This window comes from Oryctolagus cuniculus, chromosome 1 (assembly GCF_051225735.1).
Source record: "Oryctolagus cuniculus isolate XC-2025 breed Fujian yellow rabbit chromosome 1, ASM5122573v1, whole genome shotgun sequence".
Classification (NCBI taxonomy): Eukaryota; Metazoa; Chordata; class Mammalia; order Lagomorpha; family Leporidae; genus Oryctolagus; species Oryctolagus cuniculus.
Window position 1 is genome coordinate 161,009,527 of NC_142867.1, and position 27,784 is coordinate 161,037,310.

General features: G+C 49.4%; 1 protein-coding gene across 4 annotated transcripts in view; it reads right to left on the minus strand.

The window, feature by feature from the left end:
• ENTREP1 (endosomal transmembrane epsin interactor 1) overlaps positions 1-27,784 on the minus strand; it is an 80,605-nt gene that overhangs the window by 3,817 nt on the left and 49,004 nt on the right. For 2 of the 4 annotated variants that reach the window (XM_002708235.5, XM_051846407.3), the window contains 8 exons: positions 23,830-23,940; positions 14,708-14,836; positions 13,109-13,216; positions 12,877-13,010; positions 6,482-6,611; positions 6,301-6,379; positions 3,199-3,351; positions 9-301 (listed from right to left, as the gene is read on the minus strand). In XM_002708235.5, coding sequence (XP_002708281.4) covers positions 9-301; positions 3,199-3,351; positions 6,301-6,379; positions 6,482-6,611; positions 12,877-13,010; positions 13,109-13,216; positions 14,708-14,836; positions 23,830-23,940 — 1,137 coding nt within the window. Of the gene's footprint in view, positions 1-8; positions 1,575-3,198; positions 3,352-6,300; positions 6,380-6,481; positions 6,612-8,206; positions 8,487-12,876; positions 13,011-13,108; positions 13,217-14,707; positions 14,837-23,829; positions 23,941-27,784 lie in introns of those variants that run through there. The other 2 variants (XR_016237083.1, XM_089336952.1) reach the window with 2 other exon arrangements.

Here is a 27,784-nt window from a genome sequence, read left to right on the forward strand (position 1 = left end):
CAAACTACCTGCTCCAGGAAACTGGCACTTGTGATGGCTTCCTCCATGTGCTCCTCGTCGGACTTCAGGACGGATTTAATGTTTTCTACGAGTTCATGGATGTCTGGGGCCATGCGGCAGGAGGACTGCTCCAGGAACCTCGCCACCAGCAGCTTGGTGTCCATGTAAGATCTGTAATCTATCAGCGACCGTGGCCTGCCCCGCGAAGCTCTGGGTCGCAGGCCTGTCCTCAGAGTCACCGCGGCCAGGTCCAGTCTCCTCTCAGTCTGAGTGGCGGCTTCACAGCTGAGCACGGGGGCAGCTGTGGGCAGAAACAAACAACGTGGACCCACCGGCCAAGGCCCCGGGGACCCGCGTCTGTACCTGAAACAGCACAGACCGTGCAACGCGGCCTGGAAAGCACGCGACAGATGCTGGCAGCCATGCACGTGTTGCTTTCCATCTTGCAGAAGGAAAAGAAAACAGCAATGATGACATAACACTTGCTTCCCGAAGTGCAGTTCCAAACATTGAATCGCGACGCATAAAACACAACCGCTAAGGTACAGACAGATGACAGGGACTTCAGAATGCAAACCACGACACAGCAAGTTCCATGGGGAATGGATGGGCCAAGCAGAAAAAGTACAGCTGCCCAATGAACGGATGCTCCCCGGGGGGAGGATGAAGGGGGCACTGAGAGAGAGGAAGGGGCTGACGACAGACAAGGCTGTGGGATGAACAAAATGCCCCGTTCACCTGGACTGTACCTGTGTCCTCAGCACCCCCAAGGGCATTATACTGCCTTACACGGCCGACGCTCACACCGTGGCTATGAGGTAGATCTACGGCTAGTACAAAAACTCAGGTGCAGAAAATTTACACAGCATTCCCGAAGTCAGCAGAGAGCCTGGGCAGTCCACCAGAGGCTCTGATTTCCACAGCTACCTACATCAGCAGTGGGGCAAAGACCTGCAGAAGGCTACTGCTCGGGGGGACAGGCGAAGGGAGACTCAAGTCCGGTTTCCACGTGTCCTTAAGCCAGCCAGCAGCCCTCAGTGTACACAACACTGGTGACTTCAGTCTGCGAAGGCCTGAGAAACAGGAATTTAGGTATTCGAGGAAGACAGGAAGCAGCAGGTAGGAGAGCAGGTGGAGGAGGGGGTGCACTCCTTTTCCTCTGGAGAAAGGCGGGCACGGCACGAGGGGCTCTGGACCCGGGAGGAAGCCAGTGTGCTTGTCACAGAGTGCGAGAGTCTTCCAGAAACACCAGCTAAAGGCGCTCATGAGTGAGGACTCATCTACTGGGCGGCAGCCGGGTGCCCTGCACAGGGGGGCGCTCCAGCAGGTACACAGGCGGCATCCTCGCCCCTGCACGACCGCAGAACGGGAAGGGGTTCTGGTACGCTCTCCCTAAGCTGGGCATAGAGCGGAGTCCCAGCTGGAGTCCTCACTTCCCAGGGAGGGGTGGGGGGCCCAGGCTGCAGGCAGCTGTTGGGAGGCAGAGGCACGCTGGGCACTTCCTGCCCACTCGGCGGCTGCTGTAGAGACAAGAGGAGCGTGTCCTGTCTGGCTCCCACACGGTCAGTCCAGAGCTGTGGCAAACAACACAAGCTGTCAGGGGCGCAGGAGAAGCCTGCAAAGGCTCCAGACACCAGAGAGAGAGGAGAGAGAGAGAGGGAGAGGAGAGAGAGAGAGGAAGGAGAGAGAGAGAGGGGGAGAGAGGAGAAAGGATGTTCACAGTTGAACCCGCTTAGAGTTCTGGCAGGGCAGAGGGCAGCGACCAGAACAGTTCAGGAGAAGAACCCCTGCTCATGGGGTAACAGGACATTTCCAGTTTCTTCCCTTTATTATTATCTTTTACAATTTTCCACAATGAAGAGATAACTGCACATGTTCAGGTATTCATATATGAAGAATCCTCAAAAACTCCACGGAAAATGTGTATTACGAAAAACCTGGGGCCAGCACACAGAGGGTTAAGCCACTGCCTGTGACATCAGCAGCTCAAATGGGTGCCACTCCACTTCGGACCCAGCTCCCTGCAAATGCACCTGAGAAAGCAGCAGAGGACAGTCCAAGTCCCTGGGCCCCTGTGACCCATGTAGGAGACCAGGCTGGAGTTCCAGGCTCCTGGCTTGGGCTCCTGGCTCAGCCCCAGCCATTGAGGTCATTTGGTGAGTGAACTAGTACACAGATCTCTTTCTCTGTCTCCCCTTCTCTCTGTAATTCTCCCTTTCAAATTAAAAAAAAGAAAAAGAAAAGAAAAGCCTATGCATGAATTTCAAAATGTCTAGGAACCAAATATCTTTTTTTAAAAAAGATTTATTTATTTACTTGAAAAGCAGAGTTACAGAGAAAGAAAGAGGCAGAGAGAGAGAGATCTTCCATCTACTGGTTCACTCCCCAAATAGCTGCAATGGCCGGAGCTGCACCGATCCAAAGCCAGGAAACAGGAGCTTCTTCCAGGTCTCCCACGCAGGTGCAGGGGTCCGAGGACTTGGGCCATCTTCTACTGCTTTCCCAGGCTACAGCAGAGAGCTGGATTGGAAGTGGAGCAGCCGGGACTCGAACCAGTGCTCATATGGGACACTGGCACTGCAGACAGTGGCTTTTACCCACTATGCCACAGCACCAGCCCTTAACAAACATCTTTTATTTCCACCTTTGCATGAACTTTTTGAAGTTCATAATCAGAAAAAAAGTGTTTTTTTAAAACTTTTTAAGTAAATAACATCCATACACAAACACACTGAAAACTGACAGGGAGAGAGTGTGTGCATTTCACACCACCCAAAGTTCTGAAAACAGGGTTGAATTTCAATGATTCAAGCTACCTCAACAACAAGTGTTGAATTATAAAGGACAGGTAAAAATGAGTACACTCCTCCGGCTTTTTCCTTACCGATCATAATTCCACAGGGTTGCAAGCACCTGGATTTTCAGGCCTGGGACTGTGTGACTTTCTTCTTGGGCTACGCGGTACAGTGAGCAGTCCAACGCTTTGGGTGACAACGACTTTCAAAAACAAACCCTACCAGCCTCAGAAGACGTGGCCCAGGGCCATCGCTCCCGTGCGCGTGGAACGCCTGGCTCTCCCCGGGACGCTGAGCCTCCCTCCAGAGACCACAGAACCTGCAGGCCACAGCCACCTGCTTTGCCCTGGCGCCTTTGGACAAATGAGCAGAGCGCTCTTCAGAGAGCTTGGGGTGAGCTCACCTCTCTCCTCGCAGTGATGGAGCACGGGGTCACTCTTTGACCTTGCCCGCAGGGGTGGGGGGGCTCTCCGGCTTCGCCCGGGAGGCCCCCGGTTTGAGTTGGGGGTGGATAAGGATGTGCTTTCTTCTCCAGGTGTGCTCGGGATGTCCTCACCTGATAGAGAGAGAGAAAACATAAATGAGTCTTCTGCAGCCTTTAAAGTGCTGGGCAGGAAACACCTGCGGACCCAGGCCTGCCAGGGCCAAAGTGATACACAGTCACTAACATTTACTTAGGCTGCTGGCCCGGGGAGCTCTTTCCCAGCGCTATGGGAAAATCTGCCTCTCCAAACCACCCCTCCACACCTAAAACAAGCAAAACAAAACAAAACAAGACAAAAAAACGTTAAATCCAAAAGCGAAACAAAGACCCACGCCAAAATGTTCATTTTTCCCAAAACGGCTCAGAATCTCCCTGGAGGCATCCTCCTGCAGCTCAGGATGAGTCTGGCCCCATGGAAGGGACCACCTGCACAGGTTGGGGAGGGGGAGCTGCCGTGTGGGCTGAGACCAAATGCAAGCAGAGGAGGAATCTGCAAACCCCAGAGCAGCGCAGGCCGGGCGGTGAAACTTGCAGACAGTGAAGTTAAGAGCTAGAGGCCATTCAAGGAATCAGCGAGCCCGCTCTGGAACTAAATGGCTTCTGCTCAGGACAACAAAATCGCATCGTTTGGAGGCCTGAGTTGTGGCTCAGGAAACTGTTGTTACAAATGAAAGAATCAGAGGCAGGCATATGTCACAGTAGTTGAGACACTGCTTGGGACGCCTGCATCCCCTATCGGAGTGCCTGGTTCAAGCCCTGGCTCCTCGGCTTCTGATCCAGCTTCTTGCTGAGGCACACCCTGGGAAGCAGCAGACGATCGCTCAAACAGCTGAATACCTGCCACCCACATGGAGATCTGGATTGAGTACCCAGCTCCTGGCTGTTGCAGGCCTCTGAGAGTGAACCAGTGGATGCAGTAACTCTCTCCCTCTCACTCTCTTGCTATCTCTATATCTCTCCCTGCCTTTCAAATAAAATTAAAATAAATAAGTTTACTTTATTTAAAGATTTATTATTTGAAAGGCAGAGTTACAGATAGGCAGAGGCAGAGAGAGAAAGAGAGAGAGACAGAGTCTTCCATCCACTGGTTCATTCCCCAGATGGCCGCAACGGCTGGAGCTAAATTGATCCAAAGCCAGGAGCCAGGAGCCTCCTCCAGGTCTCCCACATGGGTGCAGGGGCCCAAGCGCTTGGGCCATCTTCTACTGCTTTCCCAGGCCATAGCAGAGAGCTGGATCGGAAGTGGAGCAGCCTGGACTCAAACCGGCACCCATATAGGATGTCAGTACTGCAGACCAGGGCTTTAACCCATTGTGCCACAGCGCTGGCCCCAGTTTACTTTTTAAAAAGTTTTAAATGGAAGACCTATGGGACAGGCATTTAACCTAGTGATGAAGATTCTGGTTAAGACACCTGCAGTCCCATATCAGAATGGCTGGGTTTGATACCCAACTCCAACTCCTGACTCCACTTTCCTGCTAATGCAGGCCCTAGGAGGCAGTAATGATACCTCAAGTCATTGGGTTCTTGCTACACACATGGGAGACCTGGACTGGCTTTATTGCATCTGTTTTGGAGTAAACTAGTTGATGAGAGTTTTTCTCTAATTGGTTGATTGAAAAACATATAAAAAGATCAGCTTGTATTGTGGTACTGCAGGGTAGGCCATCACTTGGGACATTTACATCTCATATTAGAGTGCCTAGGATACAGTCCTAACCCCACATCACATCCAGCTCCCTGCTGATGTTCCTGAGAGGCAGCAGATGAGAGCCCAAGTGCTTGGGCTCCTGACACACAGGTGGGAGACTCGGCTGGAGTTCTTGGCTCCTGGTTTGCACCAGGCCCAGCCTCAGCTGCTGCCGGCATTTGGTAAGATCAGTGAATGGAAGAGCACTCTGTATATGCGTCTCTTCATTTCTCTCCTTGTCATTTTGCCTTGCAAATGAATATATAAGCTTTTCTTTAAAAATGGAAGAATTACAAACATAGCTGGGATCACAGTCCCACAGTTCTTCAGAAGATGGAAGGTGAACAGAACAGAAAAACCCATCCAAGGGGCACTGCTGAAAAACGAGCCCCTCTAAAATAGCTGAAAGTTGCTCCAGTATTTATTATCATTTGCAATTTTGTCCCGATAGACACTCCTCTGTGCCGGTTAAAACAGCCCCAGTGTGAGAGAGCGCTAACAGCACTCCCTTACATTACAAGGATAAGTGAAAATTGATTCTAGTATTTAACGGAAGACTGAAAATCAGAGTTCCCGCGAAGGCAGCATGCTCTGGGCCCAAGGTTGACACACTGCAGGCTCACAGAAAACCCGCCCCCTCTCCCCCGGCATTGGAAAAAAAAAAAAAAACACTCAGTTTATCTTAACAGGAGAAAGCCACAGCTAAGACAATACGAGAATGGCAAATGGAATCTGTACTCCATTTCACAGGTTCCTGAGAGTGGTCTGGTTATTCATAAAAGATTCAAAGGGCATTTTTCCTGTTCACCTATGGTCTCCCAGTTAGAAGCCTAACTGGTGATAATGTTGTACCTAGAAAGAAGGATATAGCTGGAGACACTTGCTCCAAAATTTTTTTTTAAGATTTACTTTATTTGAAAGGCAAGAGAGAGAGAGAGAGAGAGAGAGAGAGACTGAAAGAGATCTTCCACCCACTGTTCACTCCCCAAATGGCTGGAACAACCAGGGCTAGGCCAGGCCAAAGCCAGAAGGCAGGAGTTTCTTTCATGTCTCCCATGTGGGTGGCAGGGGCCCAAGGACTTGGACCATCTTCTGCTGCTTTCCCAGGTGCATTAGCAGGGAGCTCAATCGGAAGCAGAGCAGCCAGGACTCCAACTGGCACCCATATGGGTGGGATGCCAACATCGCAGGGGGCAACTTAACCTGCTATGCCACAACGCCAGCCTTACTCCAAGAATTTCCGACCTCTAAGAAAATAGCAAACTGGTTATTATTTTGCTGTGCTTTAATCTACTGGATCATGACGTGGGACAGTGATGACGCGGGATTACCTTGAGTCACTTGGGCACAGACCACTTCCAGCGGGCTTGTAGCAGTCTCTGTCCCTTCTGGAATCCGGAATGCGGGTCCCTGAACAGCGGGACAGAAGAAGGTTACTGTGCTGCCGTCAGCTCACCCGCAGCTGAGCCCCGTGAGGCCCCCGGGGTGCTGCGTGAAGGCTGCGCGCCGTACCTGCTCCCGGTCCATCTGGCTCACCACCGCTTCGTATGGGGGCGGCGGGTCCAGGGGACAGAACACCTCCACGCCTTTGATTCGTGCTCCATAGATGTGCGGCACGGGGATGATGTCAGAGGCGGCCATCCTAGGAACAGCGTGGCGCCGCCATGAGGAAGCCCGCTGTGCGGGCGGCCATCGGCCCCTTAGGACGAGGGGCGCTCCCCAGTCCCCACCTCAGCCACCTGGTCCGCCCCACCCCTCCCTCCGCCTCCACAAACGCCAATCCACAGGACAGAAAAGGGACCAGGGGCTCCCTGGGGCTTGGGGAGGGCAGGAAGGGGCGTGACTGCCACTGGGTAGGGGTCTCCTTGGAAGTGAGGACACGAATGAGATGGAGGTGTTGGAGGCATGGTGCTGCCACTGAATTCCACACTGCAAAGGGGTTCATTTCCTATTACGTGAATTGCTCAACACCGAGGACAGCTTCTTACAGTAGTACCTGAGCAGTTTCTCGTCCCTTACACGGCAGACTCACCGTTTGCCTAAGAAATACCTGAAAGGTGAGTTAACATAAAGCAAGAAGTGAACCGTGACCCAGCTCAGAGGCGGTGCGGAGACAGCAGGAGCAGCCACGGAGCTCCCCCAGGAGCTGCCCGCCAGGCCCGCCCCGCGGACAGGGGGCGCTCTCACCCACAGGGCTGCGGGCAGCGGCAAGCCAGGGGCTGCGGTGGGAAGCACAGGTCCGTACTCTGCTCGCTCCTGAACCCAGCCCAGGTGGCCAATAGGCTGGCACTCATTTGTAACAGGAACCCCACCACCACCAACAGAGGGAGAAGCACACCCAAGAGTGGAATGAACAAGGGGAAGGGGTCTCACAGCTGAAACAAACTATGTGGGTGCAGAGAAGCTGAACCTCAGGGAGAAGCCCACTCCATACCCTGCTACCTTAACCATGAACCGCAGCCGCTGTTCTCTAGGGTCAGTGAGTTTCTCCCCACAGCCTCCTCCTCCCCTCTTCTCTCTCATCCCCACTCCTTCTCCCATTCTGTGCCTGGGAATACATGAGGATTCTTTATCGCTCACTGTTTACATTTGCTATATTTACCAATTCTTCATCATCTACAAATTACTGACGTTTAGACTTCCAAACTGCCTCCACCACGACCCCTGACTGCTTCTTAGATAATTTTCTGGGGGAAAGGGTTGTTTTTTGAGGGAGTTTTTTGTTTGTTTGTTGTCCTATGTGTGACAGACCCTCAAGCAAATTTTTAAATCTGGAGGATTTCCTGCCAATGTTCATGGATAAATCCACAAAATAAGAAACTAGATAATGAAAAACATGAATTTTAAAATAATTACTGCAAAAAAATACACACAAAAATCCAGAAAACCTTCATTCTGGCTATGGAGCATTAGAGAATGAAAAAAAAAATAAGATAATAGCAAAAGTATAACATCTGTTCTTGAGATACAAAAAAGGGAAAAACTCAAAGAGCCTGATAAAAAGCCGGATTCTGGGGGTCAGATGCATGCAGGTGACTGAATTTATGATCACTTCATTTCCTTCTTTGTGCTCATTTGAAGTCTGATAGATGGAGGCAAAAAGTTGAAAAAGTTGTGACGGTCTTTCTTCCTAACAACAAAGTTCTGGAATTCTGGGATTTAAAAAAAAAAAGGAGACTTGTGCAGTCTGAAGGAAAACGCAGGAAAGCTCTGCCCCCTTTTCTAGTACGTTCCTCTGGTCATGAACCACTCATTCCCTGCCTGACCCGAAAGGGAAGGGAGAAGGTTCTGGGTCGACAACATGCACCTAGCAGGGGCAGCCTCCCATCCAAGGAGAAGTGGCAGTCATGGGGCGGGGCTCCTGGCAAGAACAGCCTGAAAGACACCTGTTCCTCTGCCTCGGTCCATCTTCTGTTGCTTTAGCAGAATGCCTGGGACCAAGGGATCTACAAAGAAGTGAAGGTGATTTGGGCTCACAGTTCTGGAGGCCGGCAGTCCAAGGGCATCATGGTGGTATCTGGCAAGAGTGACCATGGCTGCAGAGCGAGGGGCCACATGTGGAGGACACAGCACCAGGGGCAGTGTCACACTGTAACAATGCGCTCTCCAGGGGACCTGATCCAGGCCTGCCAGATGAACCCAGCCCCAAAGGAAAGGCAGGGGCCCCTCCCAATGACCCACACACCCCAGAGGCCCCACCTCCACACAGCACCACCAGAGCACACAGGCTGCAACATGAGTTTAGAAAGGACAAACCCCACCAAACCACAGCAACTCTGAAAGCAGGACTTGCCCATGGGTTTCCTCCAACCAAGGCCATGAGCGATTCCAAGAAGCCATTCTTCTGGCCCTAACTGGAGACTGCTCACCAATGACTGACAAAGTTTGTTTCAACCAAGGCGACCTAGGGGCTCCTTCTGTCCCCTCCAAAGGGCCCGGCTGCAGCCTTTAATTAGCATAACCTCCATGAACCAGCCTTCCAAAACTTAACAAGCCTCAGCAAACAACACAGGCATTGCTTCCCCGCTGTGGGCTAGAGAGTGAAACCCCCAGTGCTGCCTGACTGACTGTGGGATAACCCTGCCAGCTTACACCCCGAGCTGGGGTGACCTGGGCCTTGCTGAAGGCCACGGGCTTGGAAGAACAGGTCCCATGTCAGATCCTAAACCATCGCAGAATCTCTTCCAAGGGAAACGGGGTGCTTTTTCCAACCTGGCCGCAGAAGGAATGACATCACAGTGGCCATCCCCAGGACCAGAAAAGCCTCACTGTGAGCAAGGCTGCTTCAGCGTCAACCAAGGAGAGTCTTTCCCATTAAGCAACTTCTCATTTTACTGGTGAATTGCTGGCTTTTGCTGTGATCCCCTGTCACTCCCGACCCTAGCCATGGAGTCCAACCCCTCTGGGAGGTTCTAATCCCAAGATTGGCCTGGGCCTCCCCTCTAGGAACCGTCTCTCACTGCCTGTGGTGGGGCCCAGGTCTCAGTGTGGTCAGTGCTCTACAAAAGGCAATGGGCCACGGGGCCGGCGCCGTGGCTCACTAGATTAATCCTCTGCCTGTGGTACTGGCACCCCATATGAGCACCAGGTTCTAGTCCCAGTTGCTCCTCTTCCAGTCCAGCTCTCTGCTGTGGCCTGGGAGGGCAGTGGAGGATGGCCCAAGTGCTTGGGCCCTGCACCCACATGGGAGACCAGGAGGAAGCACCTGGCTCCTGGCCTCGGATCGGCGTAGCTCCGGCCGTAGCGGCCATCTGGAGGGTGAACCAATGGAAGGAAGACCTTTCTTTCTGTCTCTCTCTCTCACTGTCTATAACTCTACCTGTCAAATAAAAAAAAAGGCAATGGGCCATGGTGGCTGCAGTTGAGCCCTGTTCCATCTGGGACAGTTGCTCAGATTTTTTTTTTTTTATAGTAATGAAGTCTTTAAAATTCTGCTGCCTGGTAAGGTAAGGGCAAATATTCCTGAGAGAAGTAGGCACACCAAGAGCATGTGGAATCGTGAACCAGTGATGGGGGAGCATGGTCGCAAGGGTCTGAATGTGTCCCCCTGACTCACGTGTAGGAAACCTAATCCCCATGCAACTACGTCGGGAGGTAGAGTTTTCAGCAGGAGTTTAGGTCACGTGGCTCTGCCCTGACGAATGGGTTAAGGCCATGTGAACAGGGCTCCAGGGAGCAGGTTCTCCTTTGATCTCCGGCCGCAGGAGCACACAACGCTCCTCCCCTCTGGGGGACTCAGCCATCAGGCACCACCGCCTTGGAAAACCCAATATTGGCACCTTGACCTTGAACTTGACCTTGAACTTCTCAGTCTCCAGAACTGGGATGAATAAGTTTCTGTTCTTGGTAAATTACCCAAGCTGTGGCACCCTGCTACAGCAGCACAAATGGACTAAGACAATGGTCTAAGCTTTTATCAGTAAAAGGTTCTGTATGTCCATTATCTTGTAACAATGTTCCCAGCAGTCATGTCACAACCAGGTGAATGGGGAGACAGGCACAGAAATGGTAAGAAACCTGCCCAAGGAGACCCCAGAGCCTAGGCTCTCTCAACCAAGTCTCCAGGAAGCCTTTGCTGGTTTTGCTGGCTTCTCTGCTGTACCCGGGCCGGAGGCACACGGAGACACAGTTGCTGCCTTTTGGATTCCTGGCACGGGCCAATTTCTTAGAGCCGGGGCCACCCTGGAGTAGTGGAGGGGGTGAGGGCCGCCCCGTCCTGGGCTTACAAAGGAGAGAAGCCTCTGCTGCAATCAGACTTCTGTTTCTGACAGTAACTTGAGAAGCCCTTCCTCAAGGAGATACCCATGCTAGGAGCGGCTGTATTTATAGAAGTTCAATAAATAAACCTCTTCTGGGAGGTCAGGGTAGCTCACAGGAAACACAGAGCCTCTGCCTGTGAAAACTCAATGGCAACCATGGGTGAAAGCAGTAGGAAGACGTTCGCCTAGCCGCCCACCAACTGGTGTTCATGGCCAGTGGCTGTAAGGTCAACTTGTCGTGAGGCTGGCCAAGGCGGTCCAATCTAGAAACATCTTAATGGACTATGCATCCAAAGTGAGTAAGCGTAGCTCTCTGAAGAAGGAAGGTGGGCTGCACCCTAACACTATGGGGTGCTCGCTCCTGGGGCTCCAGGCTGGCGCCACAGACCTGGCACAGGGGCGTTTTGCGGGCACCCCCGCCCCTTGCCTGCCTTCTGGAGAGATCTAGGTAGAAAAGGTTTGTCTGCTGTCGCCCAGGGGCTGTCCCAGGGCTCACCGGGACGAACCCCAGGAGGCACCCAGGTCCTCTGAGAGTGGAGCAAGCCACGGGAAAGAGCAGGATTCTGGTGGAGCAGCGAAGAGAACAGAAAGAGAGGAGAAAGCAAGGTCAGGGAGTGTGCACGATGGGCTGCGCTCCGAAACCCACATGAGTCACTTTCCCTTTCTGCGGCAGCAGGAAACGGAATCTGGGCCTCCTCTGAGGTCAACCAGATGCCCAGCCACAGCCTCAGCGAGCCAAGGAGTTCAGCGTGAAGAGGGTGTTTCTCTTCCCAACAACCACCTACCGGCCAGTCTAGAACACCCTCTGCAGACCGCCCAAGGCGCAGAGAGGAGAGGCAGGTCTCCTTGAAGTCTCCTTGGCCTCCCTAACCCTTGGCTCATTTCCTGAAACACCTGGGAGCCCTCCTGGCCCCAGAAGCTCTGGGATTCCAGGAGGTCCCTCCCTGCACGACAGAGAGGCTGAGCTGTCCCATGGGCCTGCCCTGTGCCACCTGTCCTCCCAGCTGAGCCAGCTGAGCATCCTCAGGCTCCTGCCTGGGCTGGAGGGCAGGGAGGGGATGCAGCAGGGGGAATGGGGGGGGGGGCTCCTGTTGACTCGAGAGACAGGTGGAAGGAATGCTAACGGCATCTGGGTGAGTTCCACCTCCAAGTCACACACACCTGCCCCAAACTCAGGAAAACTGCTCCCCAAAGCCCTCAACTGGCACCAAACAGGGACAAAACAAAACAAAACAAAACAAAAAAACAGACATCTCTGGCCCTCTCAGTAAAAGATGCTAGTCTCTCTGTGGAACTCAGAGATTTTCTTTTGGAAGCTCAAATATAAGACTGCTCACCCTTGACACTCAGCTTATTGTCACTTCTTACAGGAAGTCATCCCTGACTGACTGACATACCTCACTAGTTCAGTTTAGGGAGACCTCCTCTCTGCACCCAGAATCCCTCTTTTGAGCGCTTCCCTGATCCTTCCCGGATCAAGCCGGTGTGCTTCCTCTTCGGAGGGGAGGAAGCAGGTCTAACTTTGAATTTCAATGACCCAGCACAGCCAGCAGGAAGCAGCAGAGGAGTGATGATGTCTGTTGCGTGAATAAATGAAGTCACACTTTAGAGAGCTTTGATTCCAGATGTCACCAACGACCAGATGAACTCCTGTGATAGTTCATTCTACAAATACTACTTCCTCAGATGTAAGAAACCAATGCTGAGCTAGAATTTGAAAAAGAAAATAAGCACGGTGCCTATTTTTCCTCACCGAGGAAGATGGAATGAATAATTAATCATTTCTTAATGGCTGGGAAGAATGTCAGGACTGCTCAGAGCTGCCGACAGTGTTATAATGAAACATCGATTTGGCCTGATGGGGAGCGTTTCCAGGGCAACAGCGACTCTCAATCATGTCAAATTACAGCCCTTATCTCCCCGGGTGTCGCTTTTCCCTAAGTAGCTAACTGAAAGTGGAAAAGCCTATCTTTAGGTCAAGGTTTGACTTCTCTTGGATTCATCTGCTTTATCAGACAAAAGAGAGAATGAGGCAAAGAGGGCAGCAAACCCTGGAAAACCACCCCCTCCATTGCAGATGTCCCGGAACGCTCAGGGCTTGGGCTTGGAGAGCACCCCCAGGGGCACTGGGGGAGGGTCGGTGGATACCTGCGGCTCAGCCGAGGAGTACACGAGTAAAATGTAGCAAAATAGGACGGCGGAGGCACCGGCGGCACGAAGTCGTCGGGGTCTGGGATCCGCCCGTGTTCTTCCAGCTCCTCTGCGGAAATCTGGGCTTCATCCTGATCACAAAGCACCCGGTTAGTCCCCAGCGCTCACCGCCCAGAAGAGCACTGGGCGCCACCCAGGGGCCCACCTCAGACCCCCCGCGGGGACTCACGATGCAGGATCTCCGGGTGGCGAAGATCTGGAGGTAGCGTAGGGCGGCAGCCACCAGGCAGACGGTGGTGGTCAGCGCGTTCAAGGCACACAGGGCGAAGAGAACTTTCTAGAGAAGGGAGTAAGGGCGCCACTGAGACCTTCAGTGTAGACCAGACCGCGCTGTGACAGACAGTCTAGTAACACTGTCCCAATAAGACGATTCTCATGAGAAAACACACGCCAAGGAATCAGACAGAATTTGGCTTGTATATGCACCTGTGCTGAACATGCACTTGATTTCTTCTTGTCAGTACTCCCTAAACAGTGCAAGGTAAGCGCTACTGACACAGCACGTGTGTTATCGTGGGTATTTGAAGTAACCTAGAGATGATGTAGCGGTTGGGAGGCTGTGCATGTTTCTCGCTGGAAGCATCAGAACATTCTCTACAACTGGTCTCTCCCGGAGCACAGTGAGGCTGCTGCTGAAGCCGGTGCCCCCAGGGAGAGCAGCGGCCGGCCTCCCACAGAAGGCAGGCTGCTCAAAGGCTGGCCACTGAAGCTATTTCAGGAGCCACACTAGCTGTGCTAGGACGCCGCACGGCCGGGCAGCCGGGGAGCACACAGGGCCTCCTCCTCTAAACACACATCCTAAAATAGCAACAAGGAATGCCACGGGTTTCTGCCCTGGCTCTTTAGCAGGGCTTTCCCCAAACTAAGTCCTGACTCAGAGTTTGGGGGTGACTCAGCTCCCAAAACTTCCAAAGGCAACGAAAGCAGGCCATGTTTCTGTCCTATAGAACCCAGAGCTGGCAGCTTTCAATGGTCTCTCCCTCCCTCCCTCCCTCTCTCTCTCTCTCTCTCTCTCTGCTGAGAGAGTCCTCCTCCCCACAAAAAAATAAAAAATAAAATAAAGAAAAGCCAAGAGTCTATAATTCAGGTTCCTCAGCTTGATTTTGTCACTCACTCGGCCAGAACATGAGGCTGATGACATATTTCTCTTCAACTGTGCTCATTTGTTTGAGTTTTAAATCCCCAGCTTACTAGCGGGGTTGCCTATTAAGAGATTAAAGCACTAGAATTTCTCCTGTATTTTCTGGCCCATCTCTCTCTTTAGTCCATGTATCGGAGAAAGGCCACACAGAGGAGCCCACATGGCTCACTGAAACCAACAAATGAGCATCAGAGCAATGACAAGTGAGCATGCAATTTCAAAGTTTTGCAAAAACTATTTCGTGTGTGTGCGCGCGCACACACACGCACAATTATATATGTTCACGGAAAGTGGAACTAAAAGAAAACTTGGATTTTCTGTGAACTTCTTGAAGCGCCCCTGGTCCGGACAAGGGCATGAATGAATACACATGCACACTTGGGCTCTGGTCACTTTTCACTGTCTTACGATTCTTGAGCACACAGAGAGTTAGCCATACGTAAGTCACACAGCCACGTGTGCTTCCTCCTGCACTCTGGCCTGTCCCTGAGCCACTAATGGGGGGTGCTCTTGGCTGCTTTCGGCAGTGTGGTTGCGTGGCAGTGCAGGTCAGTTTCGGATGGCTGTGCCTTGGTTGGGGCTCTGCGCTGCATTTGCTGGTGAGAGCTGGAGTCCAGCGGGAGGTACCTTAAGTAGAAGATGCACAGCACTGCAAGGCTGAACTGGAAAGAGTTTCAAGGCATTTTCTTTGTCCGTGCATTTGGCTGGTTGAAATTCTTCACAACAGAAGCAAATCTTGCCTTCACCTAAGTCCACCTTAAAGAGGAAAAGGCAAAACAATAATTTTTAATTATGAAGGGGAAAAAAAAATCTACACCCCAGAACGCCAGTCCTACAGAAGGGGTTATGGTAGGCTTCCGTATCAGGCAGCACCTGTAGCAGTCACTGCAGCATAGGGTCTACCGCAGGAATAACTGAACCCAGAACTGCAGTGGCTCAGCTAACAAAGGTTATTCCTTACCCACGCCACATGTCCACGGCAGGTGAGTAGGAGGTCCTGCTCACCATCCCCCTTGGGGGCCAGTCTGATGGAGTGTCTACCACCCCAGTGTAGACTCAGCGAGATGGCATGAGAGTTGTACCACAGAGGCAGAGAGCGAGCACATGGCATCTGCACAGTGGCACGCAGAACAGGGTTGGCAGATAAAATACAGCATGCCTAGTTGAATTTGAATTCAGGTAAAGAGCTAGTTTTCAAAATATAAGTACATTCTAAACATTGCATAAACCAAGCTTGTACTAAAAATTATTAGCTTTTTATGTGAAATTCAAATTTAACTGGATGTCCTATAATTTTACTTGCTAAACCTGGTACCTCCAGCATAACGCTTCCCTGCTCATCATTTTAACGCATAATTTCATTGCACATCCCAACCACATAACCCCACCTATCTCCAAGAAAGCAGAGGAAGTCCAATCTACCAAGTGTCTATAAGCAAGCACTCAGCCTCCCCAAACCCTGCAGGCTTGTTGGGGTGGGCAAGGGCTGGCCTGTGGGTCTGGCAACCACAGGCAGCACTCACAATTTGATAAATCTATAGCAGGCTAATTTTTAAGCTGATGATTTTGTATGGCCCCAAAATGACATTATAAATATCCAAATGGCCCTTGGCAGAATAAAAAGGTCCCCACCCTTGTGAGATTTCTGAATTTACATCTTCAACGTAGTCATAGATTCTTGTTACTTTATTTTAAGTAATAATGAATGAGTAACCTTGTGTATGTTTAGTGAGATACTTTGCAAACTTCGGGTCACTTTTCAAATTTTTCTTGCTAGGTAGAGAAGTACACAACACTGATTGCGGTGCCCAAGACTCCTAACTTGAGGGCAGAGGTCCATCTTACTTGCTTTGCAACCTGGGCTATCGAAGTTGGCCACTCTGTTTCGCATAAAGGAGAGGCTATCCCTTTTTCACTAATTGTTAAATTAATTAGGTAACTCTGACTTCACTCGTTAAAGGACTCATCATCAATCTGGAAGAATAAGGAAACATCTACTATTCATTACTTGTTAAATGGCAAGGGGTGGGAGTGGTACTTGTTGGATTAAGATTCTTAACCTCTAGTTAGAATAACAGACTTCATGGCATTTTCCAAACTAGAAGAAAACATCATTCTTTATAATCCAAGTTACCAGGAAGCTATGTAAAAAAAAGAAAAAGAAAAAAAAAAACACGCCATTATCAGATTATGTAACATTTGGGCAGGACACTCGTTAGCTTTTTCTTTTGAGGTGGAATGTATATACACCCATAAAATTTATATACACAAATATTCAATGTGCGATTCAAGGAATTCTGAGCAACACACAGTCTGTGTAACCCAAACCCGATCACCACAGAGGACATCGCCATCACCAAGAATACTCCCGCACGCCCCTCCCCTTGCCCGCAGCTCCCAGCCTCCTCGAACAACCACTCCTGTGAGTTTCTGTCTCACACACACTCCTTCTGCCACTTACAGGGCTCCCTGGATTCTAACATTTTTTATTCTTTATCTGTAATCACACTGAAAAGGATGCATTATCACATCTTGATGTGAACTCTGTTTATTTGATAGGCATTATCACATTTCGATAAGAAATCTGCTCCTGATACAAGGAATTATGACTGTGGCTACTCAATGAGCTCTATAATCTCTATCAGCTCACACCCATGTGGTTTCTTCCCTTCCCTGGGTGGTCTATGGAGGAGGTATCCCAGCAGTGCCCCCCTACCTAAATCCCTAACCACACACACAACAGCACAGGGCTAGGTGGGTGAGCAGCTTTCTTCCATGGTCTCATGTTTCTGAAGACGCAGCCTGCTACCCTTACATATCTACACTAGCCTTAGCACCTATTCCTGGGGCCACTGAGTCAAGCTTGCTTTAGGCCACATGAGAACTTGATCTCCTTTTCTGTCCTCTCAGGGACCACTGGCTATCTCTCTGTCCCTCTTCCACAGTCAATACCAGCTCTTTCATTGGGCTGAATTCAGCGGGGGCTATCAATCCCACAGGGCTTCCTCCTTTAAGCCTCCGGTGGAGAAGTTCCTGTTTGAACACCAGTGGCACTCCTCAGTAGAAGCAGTGCAATGTCTGTTTCTTATCCTTGGTGCAAATCTCAAGACCAGACCTGAGGACTCCACCTCCCTCAGAACATAACAGGTGTCACCTTACCAAGTGCTCGCTTCCCAAGCAAGGTGTTCAGCGATCTGAGAAACCTGGCCTGGGCGGGCTGCACACATGCCTGTGTTATTCACAGACCAGCAGACCCCCAGGTCAGTGGAAACATTGGCTATCTGGAACCTTTAGGGGGTGCTGGTCTGAATGGCAACACTTGCCAGGTGGCTAATAGTCAAGCCCTTTAAATAAGAGTGTAGGGGCTGGCACTATGGTATAGCGGGTAAAGCCACTGGGTGCAGTGCTGGCATCACATATGAGCACCGGTTAGCGTTCCAGCTGCTCCACTTCTGATCCAGCTCTTTGCTATGGCCTGGGAGAGCAGTAGAAGCTGTCCCAAGTCCTTGGGCCCTGCACCCACATGGGAGACCCGGAATAAGCTCCTGGCTCCTGGCTTTGGCCTGGCCCAGCCCTAGTTGTTCCAGTCATTTGGGGAGTGAACAGTAGGTAGAAGATCTCTCTCTCTCTCTCTCTCTCTCTCTCTCTCTGCCTCTTCCTCTCTGTGACTCTGCCTTTCAAATAATAAATAAATCTTTTAAAAAAATAAACAGAGTTGTGTGAAAGCTTAACCACGAAATAAATATTAATTCCTGAGTCCACCTGCTACAAGGAAGCCCTGAGGCTCTGGGCCAAGGACTCAAAGCCAAGATGCACTTTGTGCTCCTTATTTCTCCTGTTCCTGATCCTTGCAAAATCTAATACCGCCACCTCCATTCTTAGTCCCATCTCTGCCCACTATCTCTACAGACAATTCTAACTTCTCTTCAATCTCTGTAACCTACCCACAAACAGACCTGTAGCAGTCTCCCCAATTCTAACTAGTAAACACCTACCTTTATTACCTGAAGCTGTCAGAACCACCCCTTCCTCCCACCATTCTCCAACATTGTGGCTCTTTTTATTTTGTAAGGCGGAGTTACAGAGAGAGAAGGAGAGAGCCTCCTTCTGCCGGTTCACTCCCCACATGGCCACAGCAGCCAGGCTGAAGCCAGGAGGCAGGAGTCTTTTCCAGGTCTCCCACATGGGTGCAGGGACCCAAGCTGGGAGACCCAGCCTGAGCCATCTTCCACTGCTTTCCCAGGCGCATTAACAAGGGAACTGCATCAGAAGTGGAGCAGCCAGGATACAAACTGGTACCCATATGGGATGCCAGCGCCACAGGCAGTGGCTTTACCCGCCATGCCATAGTGCTGCCTCCAACACTGTGGTTCTTAACCCTATCTCCATATTAAAAGTTTCTGGCGTGGGGTGGCTGTGGTGCCATGCAGATCCCGAGGAGGCAGCAGGTGATGGCTCAAGTGATTGGGTTCTTGCCACTCCCACAGGAGACCTAGATTAGCTCTTGACTTCTGGCCTCAGTCTCACTTAGTCCCAGGCATAGTGCACATTTGGAGAGTGACCCAGAGCATGGGACATGCTCTCTCACCTTCTCTCTGTCTGCCTGCCTCTCTTAATTAAATCAAGCAACCTTGGATTAAAAAAAAAAATAGTGACCAGGAAGCTGCAAATTAAAGTAGCAATGAGCTCTCACATTAGTGCCACCAGGCTGGCAAAAAGTTAGAGAAGCACTCATTGCTGGTGGAGCCCTGGAGAGTTACTAGCAGGAATGCGAGGTGAAGCCATTTAATAAAGGAACTGGCTAGCCATTGTAAATGAAATATACTTCCCCAACTACTTAGGAAAACTATTTAGAAGCTTCTTATAAATACATTTACCACCTGACCCTACAATTCTTTGCTTAGCTACTTACTCAAGAGAAATGGAAACAGCTCCCCCCACAACCTACACAGTAATGTTCACAGCAGCTTTGTTCATAAAACCCTCAAACTGGAAATCACCCAAGCGTCCATCAACGCATGAAGAGATTAAACACACTGGAGTGCTCCATGCAATGAAATACTGCTTTGGCAAAAAAAAAAAAAAAAAAAAAAAAAAAAAAAAGGCAAGCAACTGATAGGATCCAAAGCAGGAGTGAAACTCAAAAACCACAGGCTGGGCAACGTGAGTCAGACCCCACCAGGACCACACCGTATGACTCTGTTCATGGGAAGTTCAAGAACAGGCTACATGAACTTGTCCTGAAAGAAACAGGAACCGAAGCTGTGCATCAGAGAGTAGAGACTGCCTGAAACGGGAATGCAAAGAACTGTCCAGGGCAACAGAAATATTCTAGATCTTGTCCGGAGAGTAACGTAAGTGCATACAGTTGTCAAGATGAGCGTACGCCAACAGTCAAAACTCAGTGAACTGCACCCTAAGGACCTGTGCCCATTTTTTAAGTTTTACCTCACTTACAAAATGGATCGAGCATACAATGGTTGACTTTCTAATAATAAATGAGACAACCAGAGAAAAAGACACAAGGCTAGGAACAGTCTCTTGTCCCCAGAACCTAGGCCACATCTACTGAGGATAATTCATGGCAGCCAAAACCCAAGTCACAACATACAGCAAAACACAGAACCACCTTGCTAAAAGAAAAAAAGGATTATTTGATCGGTATCTAACATATCTTTAAGACAACTCACTTATATCGTTATGTGATATATCCCTATATGAGAAAAGATGCAGGGAAGAGCCCCTGATGCATCTCATCCTTGGGAAATGAATCATGAACAACACCCCACACATATTCACATTACATTATTTGAGCATCAAAACATGAAAGGAAACTCACATCTTGCCACACCACAGATGTGGGGGGACTGCTGTGGGTGGAGAGAGGTGGGGAGTACAGCATCCCCCACCCCAGTCTTCTCATGTCAGTGGCCTCCCTATGGAAAACAACTGTAACAATGGATGCGAGACTGTGTGCGCTTTTTTGCATATAGAGATGCACAAAACATGGCCAAAAAGTGAAATGTGCTATTCTACAACAGTGAGAGTTCAAATAATTTATGAGTTCTGTCCTGTATTTTCACAACTTGCCTAACCTTTCACAATAATATAATCAGAAATAAACACAGAATGATTTTATGGTAGGAAAAAAAAATGTATTTAAAAACAGACTCAACATAAACCATATATGAAGGGTTTTCAAAAAGATGGTGGGAATGTGTGTGGCAAGTTAGAAAAAAAAGCTACCCTTGGACTTCAAAATTTTTTGCACCAAAATAAACTTATCTATTAATTCTATTTTCACACAGACTTGTAAAGTACTCTCATATCTAATAAAGGGTTAAAATGTAGACTATATAAAAGAAATCCTAATCCTGATAACAACAAAATTAAAACTATTAAAAACTGAGAGGCTCCAAAAAAGACATATAAATGTCCCATTCACATGTGGACAAATGCACAACACACTAAAGAAATGCAAATCAAAACTGCAAAGAGATGTCAGTTCACACCCATTGGGATGGCCCCTATCCAAAGAAACAGAAAGAAAAAAAAAGTCTGCAAGGCTGTGAGGATGCTAGAACCCCATGCACTGCTGGTAGGAATGCAAAATGATGCAGCCACTTTGGAAAACAGTGAGGAGGTCCCTCAAAATATCCGAACTAGAATGACCATGTGATCCAACAACCCATTTCCAAGTATATATCCAAAAGAACTGAAACCAGGACCTTGAAAGATCTTTATACACCACATTTGTTAAAGTATTATTCACTACAACCAAGGAGTAGAACCAGCCCAAATGTCCATCCAACATGAATGGATGAGTAAAATGTCATTTACACATGAAAGAATATTTCTCGGTCTTAAAAAGCTGGGAAATGCTGGCACATGCTACAATTTGGGCCAGTCACCTTTTCGCATGTCAACACCTTCTCACTTCCAGCATTTCTCTTTTTCTCTTTGCCTCTTCTTTTTTTCTTTCCTGTGTGGTTAGTAATGGGAAAATCCAGCTGTTGGGACCGGCACTGTGGTGCAGTGGGCTAAGCCACTGCGTGTAATGCTGGCATTGCGTGTGGACACTGGTTTGAGTGCTGGCTGCTCTGCTTCTGATCTAGCTCCTTGCTAATGTGTCTGGGAAGGCAGCAGAAGATGGTCCAAGTACTTGGGCCCCTGCCACCCATATGGGAGACCCGGATGGCGTTCCAGGCTCCTGGCTTCTACCTGGCCCAGCCCCAGACATTGTAGCCATTTAGAGAGTGAACCAGGGATGGAAAACCTCTCTCTCTCTCTCTCTAACTCTGCTTTACAAATAAAATAAATCATTAAAGAAGTAGAAAAGAAACTCCAGCTTTCTCCAATTTTTTTTCTGGAAACTCTGTACATAAGGACTACATGAGAAGTTGTTGGAAGTTCCCAAGACAACAGAGAAGTGGATGCTGTCCTCAAGGAGGCCACAGGCAAAGGAGAGAAGGAAGACATGTGTAAGTCTAAGAGGAAAGGGGTGGGGTACACTGTGGCGTAGTAGATTAAACCACCGCCTGCAGGGCTGGCATCCCATTTGGGCACCGGTTCAAGTCCCTGCTGCTCCACTTCCTATCCAGCTTTGGCCGTTGCAGCTAGTTGGGGAATGAACCAGTGGATGGCAGATCTCTCTCTCTCTGTCTCTCTGCCTCTCCTTCTCTCTCTGTGTAACTCTTTCAAATAAATAAATAAATCTTAAAAAAAAAAAAAAGAGGAAAGCGGTAAATGCCTAAGAGAGGTATATAGAGAATATTCTGGAAAATTCTCTCTGTGGGCATTGGAGGCTAACTCCTGAAGAAGACCGTCTTGGGGTCAGGCTTTAACTGACTTGTAGCCTCTGAAAGACAGAGAAGTGAGGAAAGGAATTCTAGGGGAAGAGCCCCATTGTTGGAAATAAGAGAGTGAGGCAGGAGCTGGGCAATAATGCGCGGGCTCAGCCACAAGCAGTGTGAGCTGCTCCAGTGAAGGCGGGCAGGAGGGCAACTCACGGAGATGCGGGGGTCTCGTAACCTCGGGTTCATAAGCAATGGGATGACAAAAGTCTGCTTAAAGAACCGCACCATGAGCAATACGCTTTCAATCCGTCCCTGAGGAGCTGTCCCTCTTGAGGTCACAGGTGTCTCCAAGGATGTCTATCAAAGTCTTGTAGAGATGTAGCCATCTTCTCTGCTTGCATCCTATGGATTTCTGAGGATGAGGTGGCCGAGGAACCGGTTCCAAACAGGTGAGATTTACTACAACTTCCAAAGAGTCCAATTCCTCTTTTTTTTTTTCCAATGTTTATTTATTTTATTTTCATCTACTTGAAAAGCAGAGCGAACAAAAAACAGAGACAGAGATCCTCTATCTGCTGCCTCACTCCCCAAATACTCACAACAGCCAGGGCTGGGCCAGGCCAAAGTACAAGGGCCTGGAATTCCATCTGGGTCTCCCACGTGGGTGGCAGGGACCTACACACTTGAGCCATCACCTGCTGCCTCCAGGATGCATGAGCAGGAAGGTGAATGGCAAGTGGAGTGGCAAGGACTTGAACTGGCACTCAGGTATAGGATGTGGGCATTGCAGGCGGTGGCTTTAACCACCACGTCACAACTCAAGAGTCCACTTCCTTTGCTTCGTGCCACACAGAGTAACATCTGTTACTGAGACATCTTTTCAAAACGTTCAGAGGAAGGCCTGGAAAACAGATCTGGACACTAATGTTCACAGCAGCATGTTCACAACAGCCAAGAGGAGCAAACACCCCAGCGTCCACTGATGGATGAGTGGATAAACCGAACACACCACAGGTGCACACCACAGAGTATGATGAAGCTTTAAAGTGGAAGGAAATGCTGACTGATGCTACAGGACCCTATGCTAGGTGAAGCAAGTCAGAGACAAGAAGGCAAATACTGCACAATTCCATTTATACAAGGTATTCAACTCATAGGAAAAATCATACAAGAAATCCAATTCATAGAAACAGGAAGCAGAATGGTGGAGACCAGGAGCTAGGGGAGAGGAGAGTGGAGGGGATTTGGGAACGAATGCTCGCAAAGCTTCACTTATGCAAGAAGAGGAGTTCCCAGTCTGGACGCATGGTAACATGAGTGGACTTCCCACTGCCGAATGGTACACCATGATGATGGTTCAGTTGTTCAGTGTTACATCATGCACATGGTGCCACAGTGACTAAATATTCAGAGACCGTGCAGGTCCACCACCTCTTATCCAAAAAGCTCTGAAAACCACAAGTCCCGGGTGCAACCTGCTACCCCAGATGTAATAAATAGTACCTGCACCGCACGTATCTTCCGGTAGCTTTAGAAAAGCTCTACAGGCAGACATATACCTGCCCCCCAAAATTTCCAAGTAAAGGACTGCGGACCCGTATTCTGACAAAATACCTTTTCCTCTTTAGATGAGGGCAGACAGAGATGGACACTGGACACCCAATCCACCCACGCTAACAGTGACACATTCTATCCATCCAAGCTAACTAGTGACACATTCTATTCCTGTAGATCTGGGGTTATACTGGCTGCTCCCTGCCTCTGCAAAAATAATTGACAACTGAGTGAAACAAAGTAGCAGGTGGCTCTGCTGTTTAGTCTCCCTCTGGCTTTCTCCCAGCCTGAGTTGGGTCTCAGGACCAGAGCTGTATGTAGGGGTTCTGAGTCCTGCCAGGGAGGCCAGGCAGGCCAAGGTCCACGCCATGCTGCACAGAGTTGCTTTGGGATGCTTACCAGGTCACACCTGGGCACGCTGGACACGAACTGGGCCCCTTGGCAGCCGAGGATAAACCCAGCAAGATTCAGGAGCACACAAACCACGGAGAGCAGCACAAAGAGGTTTACCTGCAATGGCAAGAGATGGGCGTTAGCAAAGAACGAGAGCCCAGGGCAGAGCCAGCTCCATTGGAACATGAACTCAGATGTTCTTCCAAGAGGAAAATCTTTTCTAAAGTGATAACCATGTTTTTCACGTACAAACGTTCTTTGCACGTTTAGAATTATTAAACCACACTGACGAATGCCACAGGCTCTTAAGTCTTCTCAATAATCTCAAGTACTTATTTTTTTTTCCTTTTTGCAAATAGTTTTTTTTTTTTTTTTGACAGGCAGAGTGGACAGTGAGAGAGACAGACAGAGAGAAAGGTCTTCCTTTGCCGTTGGTTCACCCTCCAATGGCCGCCGCGGCTGGCGCACTGCCGCCGGTGCACTGTGCTGATCCGATGGCAGGAGCCAGGTACTTATCCTGGTCTCCCATGGGGTGCAGGGCCCAAGCACTTGGGCCATCCTCCACTGCACTCCCTGGCCACAGCAGAGAGCTGGCCTGGAAAAGGGGCAACCGGGCAAGAATCCGGCGCCCGACCGGGACTAGAACCCGGTGTGCCGGCACCGCTAGGTGGAGGATTAGCCTAGTGAACCACGGCGCCGGCCTGCAAATAGTTCTTATGCTTTACCTTTTACCCACATATTACACTAAGCCCTGGCCACTTCCTCCTTGAGCCAGTCTTACTTTGCCTGAGTTTTGCTGGCTGAGTAACAGTAAGTGGACAAAGAACTCCAGGTGTAAGCTAGGAACCCATGAAAACCAGGGAACTTGGAGTCATTAACAGCCAGAAATCACAGCACATAAGAGAAAATAAAGGTGGGTCTTTCCTCTTCTTCAGGAACTAAAAAATATGTACACAATGGTCTTCTATGTACTCTCCTCCAGAGTTAAAAATTACAAACACTCAGGCACTTCAAAATACCACGGAAAACAGAATCAAAACATTTTTCCAAGAATTTTTGAAGTACGTTCACGTTACTCCAAATAAATAAGAATCAACAGATGCCAATCAGAAAGCTAATGTTTATTCAGTACAAATGACAGCCTACAGGGTTTTTTTTGACTTGAGAATTGTGGTGGTGAAAACAGAACTTTATTGTAAATACAAAAACAAATAAAAATTATGAGGGCCAATGATTACCAATGTTGGAACCAGGCATCATTTCAGGTGGTTAAGTTGGAGCTGCCGGCAAATGAATCCACAATGGAACTTTAATGGTGAAAACTTGCTCTGCAACCGTGGTGGTTATTCTAAGTCAAGCTCAAACGCATGTCCCAGGCCCATTTTATGAGCTGATATTTAATAGCACATGATGCCAGTTTTCCTAAGGGGAATTCCTTCTTCCTGTCCAACAGAAGCCTGGCTTCTCTCCTTTTATTGTTCACTTGAACACACCCTGTCATCAAACCTCTGGGGAAATGCTGGCAGCACTGTTGCTGTTGCCCAGGCTGCCTTCCTCCTGCGTCCACAGGACTCGACTTGAGCGGCACAGAGCTTTGTCCCCCCGCCCCCCACTTTGTATCATTCATGATTGTGCCCAAGCTTTGGAAAACAAGAAGGCATCTTGGCAAAGTACAAAGCCTGTTCTGCCCACGTGGGCTTCTTCTACACACTGGAAGCTGCTCTTCAGTGTCTTAACACACTTGGAGTCTTCACGGCCAACAACACAATCGCTGTTACCATGGAAAAGCCTTGAACTTCTCTGGATTTTCTGTTAGTATGATATGAGATGCCTTGAAAAGAAAGCATGGCATGGACTTTATGGCTGTCAACTCATCCATAATCATAATAAAAAAATGAGCAGTATCAGACTCAGAATGGGTCAGGGTTCATTAGTCCCCACACTGGGCCCCAAATTTCTTCACCAAAAATCTTAAGTCCAGTTCATCAAAAACAACTTAATAAAATCAGTACATGAGCCGTTTTCATGCACGTATTGGACAAGAATCTGTACCTAACATAAACAAATTATTCAAGAATAAAACAACAAACAAAAACCCAATTAAAAGTTTTCACAGGGGCAGCATTGCTGTAATGACTAAATGCCTGTTGTGACACCTGGATCCCGTATCAGAGGGCCTGCAATCAAATTCTAGCTCCAATCCTGATTCCACACTGCTGATGCACACCCTGGGAAGCTGCAGGTGATGGCTCAAGTGATTGGGTTCCTGCCATGCATGTTGGAGACCTGGACTGAGTTCCTGGCTCCTGGCTTCAGTCTGGCCCAGCCTTGGCCTTGAGGGCCTGTGATGAGTGAGCCAGCAGACAGAAACTGGTTTCTCTGTCTCTTCTTCTTTCCCCCTTCCTTTATTCCTCCCCCTACACACACACACACACACAAAACATACCCTACACCTTTTTCTTTGCCTCTAAATTTTTTTTAATTTTTAGACAAAAGACTTGAACAAATATTTCTTTTTTTCTTAATTTTTTTTGACAGGCAGAGTGGACAGTGAGAGAGAGAGACAGAGACAAAGGTCTTCCTTTGCCGTTGGTTCACCCTCCAATGGCCGCCGCAGCCAGTGCGCTGCGGCCGGCGCACCGTGATGATCTGATGGCAGGAGCCAGGTACTTATCCTGGTCTCCCATGGGGTGCAGGGCCCAAGCACTTGGGCCATCCTCCACTGCACTCCCTGGCCACAGCAGAGAGCTGGCCTGGAAGAGGGGCAACCAGGACAGAATCTGGCGCCCCGACTGAGACTAGGACCCGGTGTGCCAGCACCGCAAGGTAGAGGATTAGCCTAGTGAGCCGTGGTGCCAGCCTTTTTTCTTTTTTTGACAGGCAGAGTTAGACAGTGAGAGAGAGAGAGAGAGAGAGAGAAAGGTCTTCCTTCTGTTGGTTCACCCCCCAAAATGGCTGCCACGGCCAGTGCGCTGCGCCAATCTGAAGCCAGCAACCAGGTGCTTCCTCCTGGTCTCCCATGGGGTGCAGGGCCCAGGCACTTGGGCCATCCTCCACTGCACTCCCTGGCCACAGCAGAGAGCTGGACTGGAAGAGGGGCAACCGGGACAGAACCGGCGCCCTAACAGGGACTAGAACCCGGAGTGCTGGCGCTGCAGGCGGAGGATTAGCCAAGTGAGCCACAGCGTCAGCTTGAACAAATATTTCATTTAAAAAATATACAGAAATGCACAGCAAGCACAGCAAAATGTGCTCAACATGATTATTCATCACTAATGTTAATTAAAACCCCAATGAGATACCGCTTCACACTGAGTAAAATGGTTATAATCTAGAGACTGGTAATATCAAGTGTTAGTGAAGATGAGGAGGACGTGGACCCTTAGACATGGCTTCTGTGAATATAAGACAGTGCAATCACTCCAGAACACTGTTAACTTCTCTAAAATGAACTATAATTCTCCTAATCTCCCATGCAGAAGAGCTGCAAACAATTTCTAGACACGCTCCCCCTCGGCTCCCTCCCATTGCAAGGACAGTGGAGTGGTTTTCCAGGGCTACATCAACCAGCCGAGCAAGGTTAGCACCAGTGATAAGCGTTGTCAGTGCCAGGTACCCTTCATAAGATGTTGTGAAAACAGGTTTTCATGCTGTGTCTTCCTCTCCCAAACTCATAGCCATCTCAGTCTAACCACGAGAGAGACATCAGACAGTCCCAAATGAGGTATGTCTCACAAACACCTGAGGAGTACACCTCAAAACTGTCCAGCTCAGCACAAACAAGCAAAGCCTGAGAAACTGCCACAGCCACAGTGAGCCTACAGAGACAACCAAAGGCAACGAGGCGCCCAGGAGGGGGTCCCAAAGGACATTCACAAAAACGAGTATCATGTAAAACAGCACGGTCTTTGGTTGACAGCAACATAGCGATACTGATTCATAAATTGTGACAAATGTACTG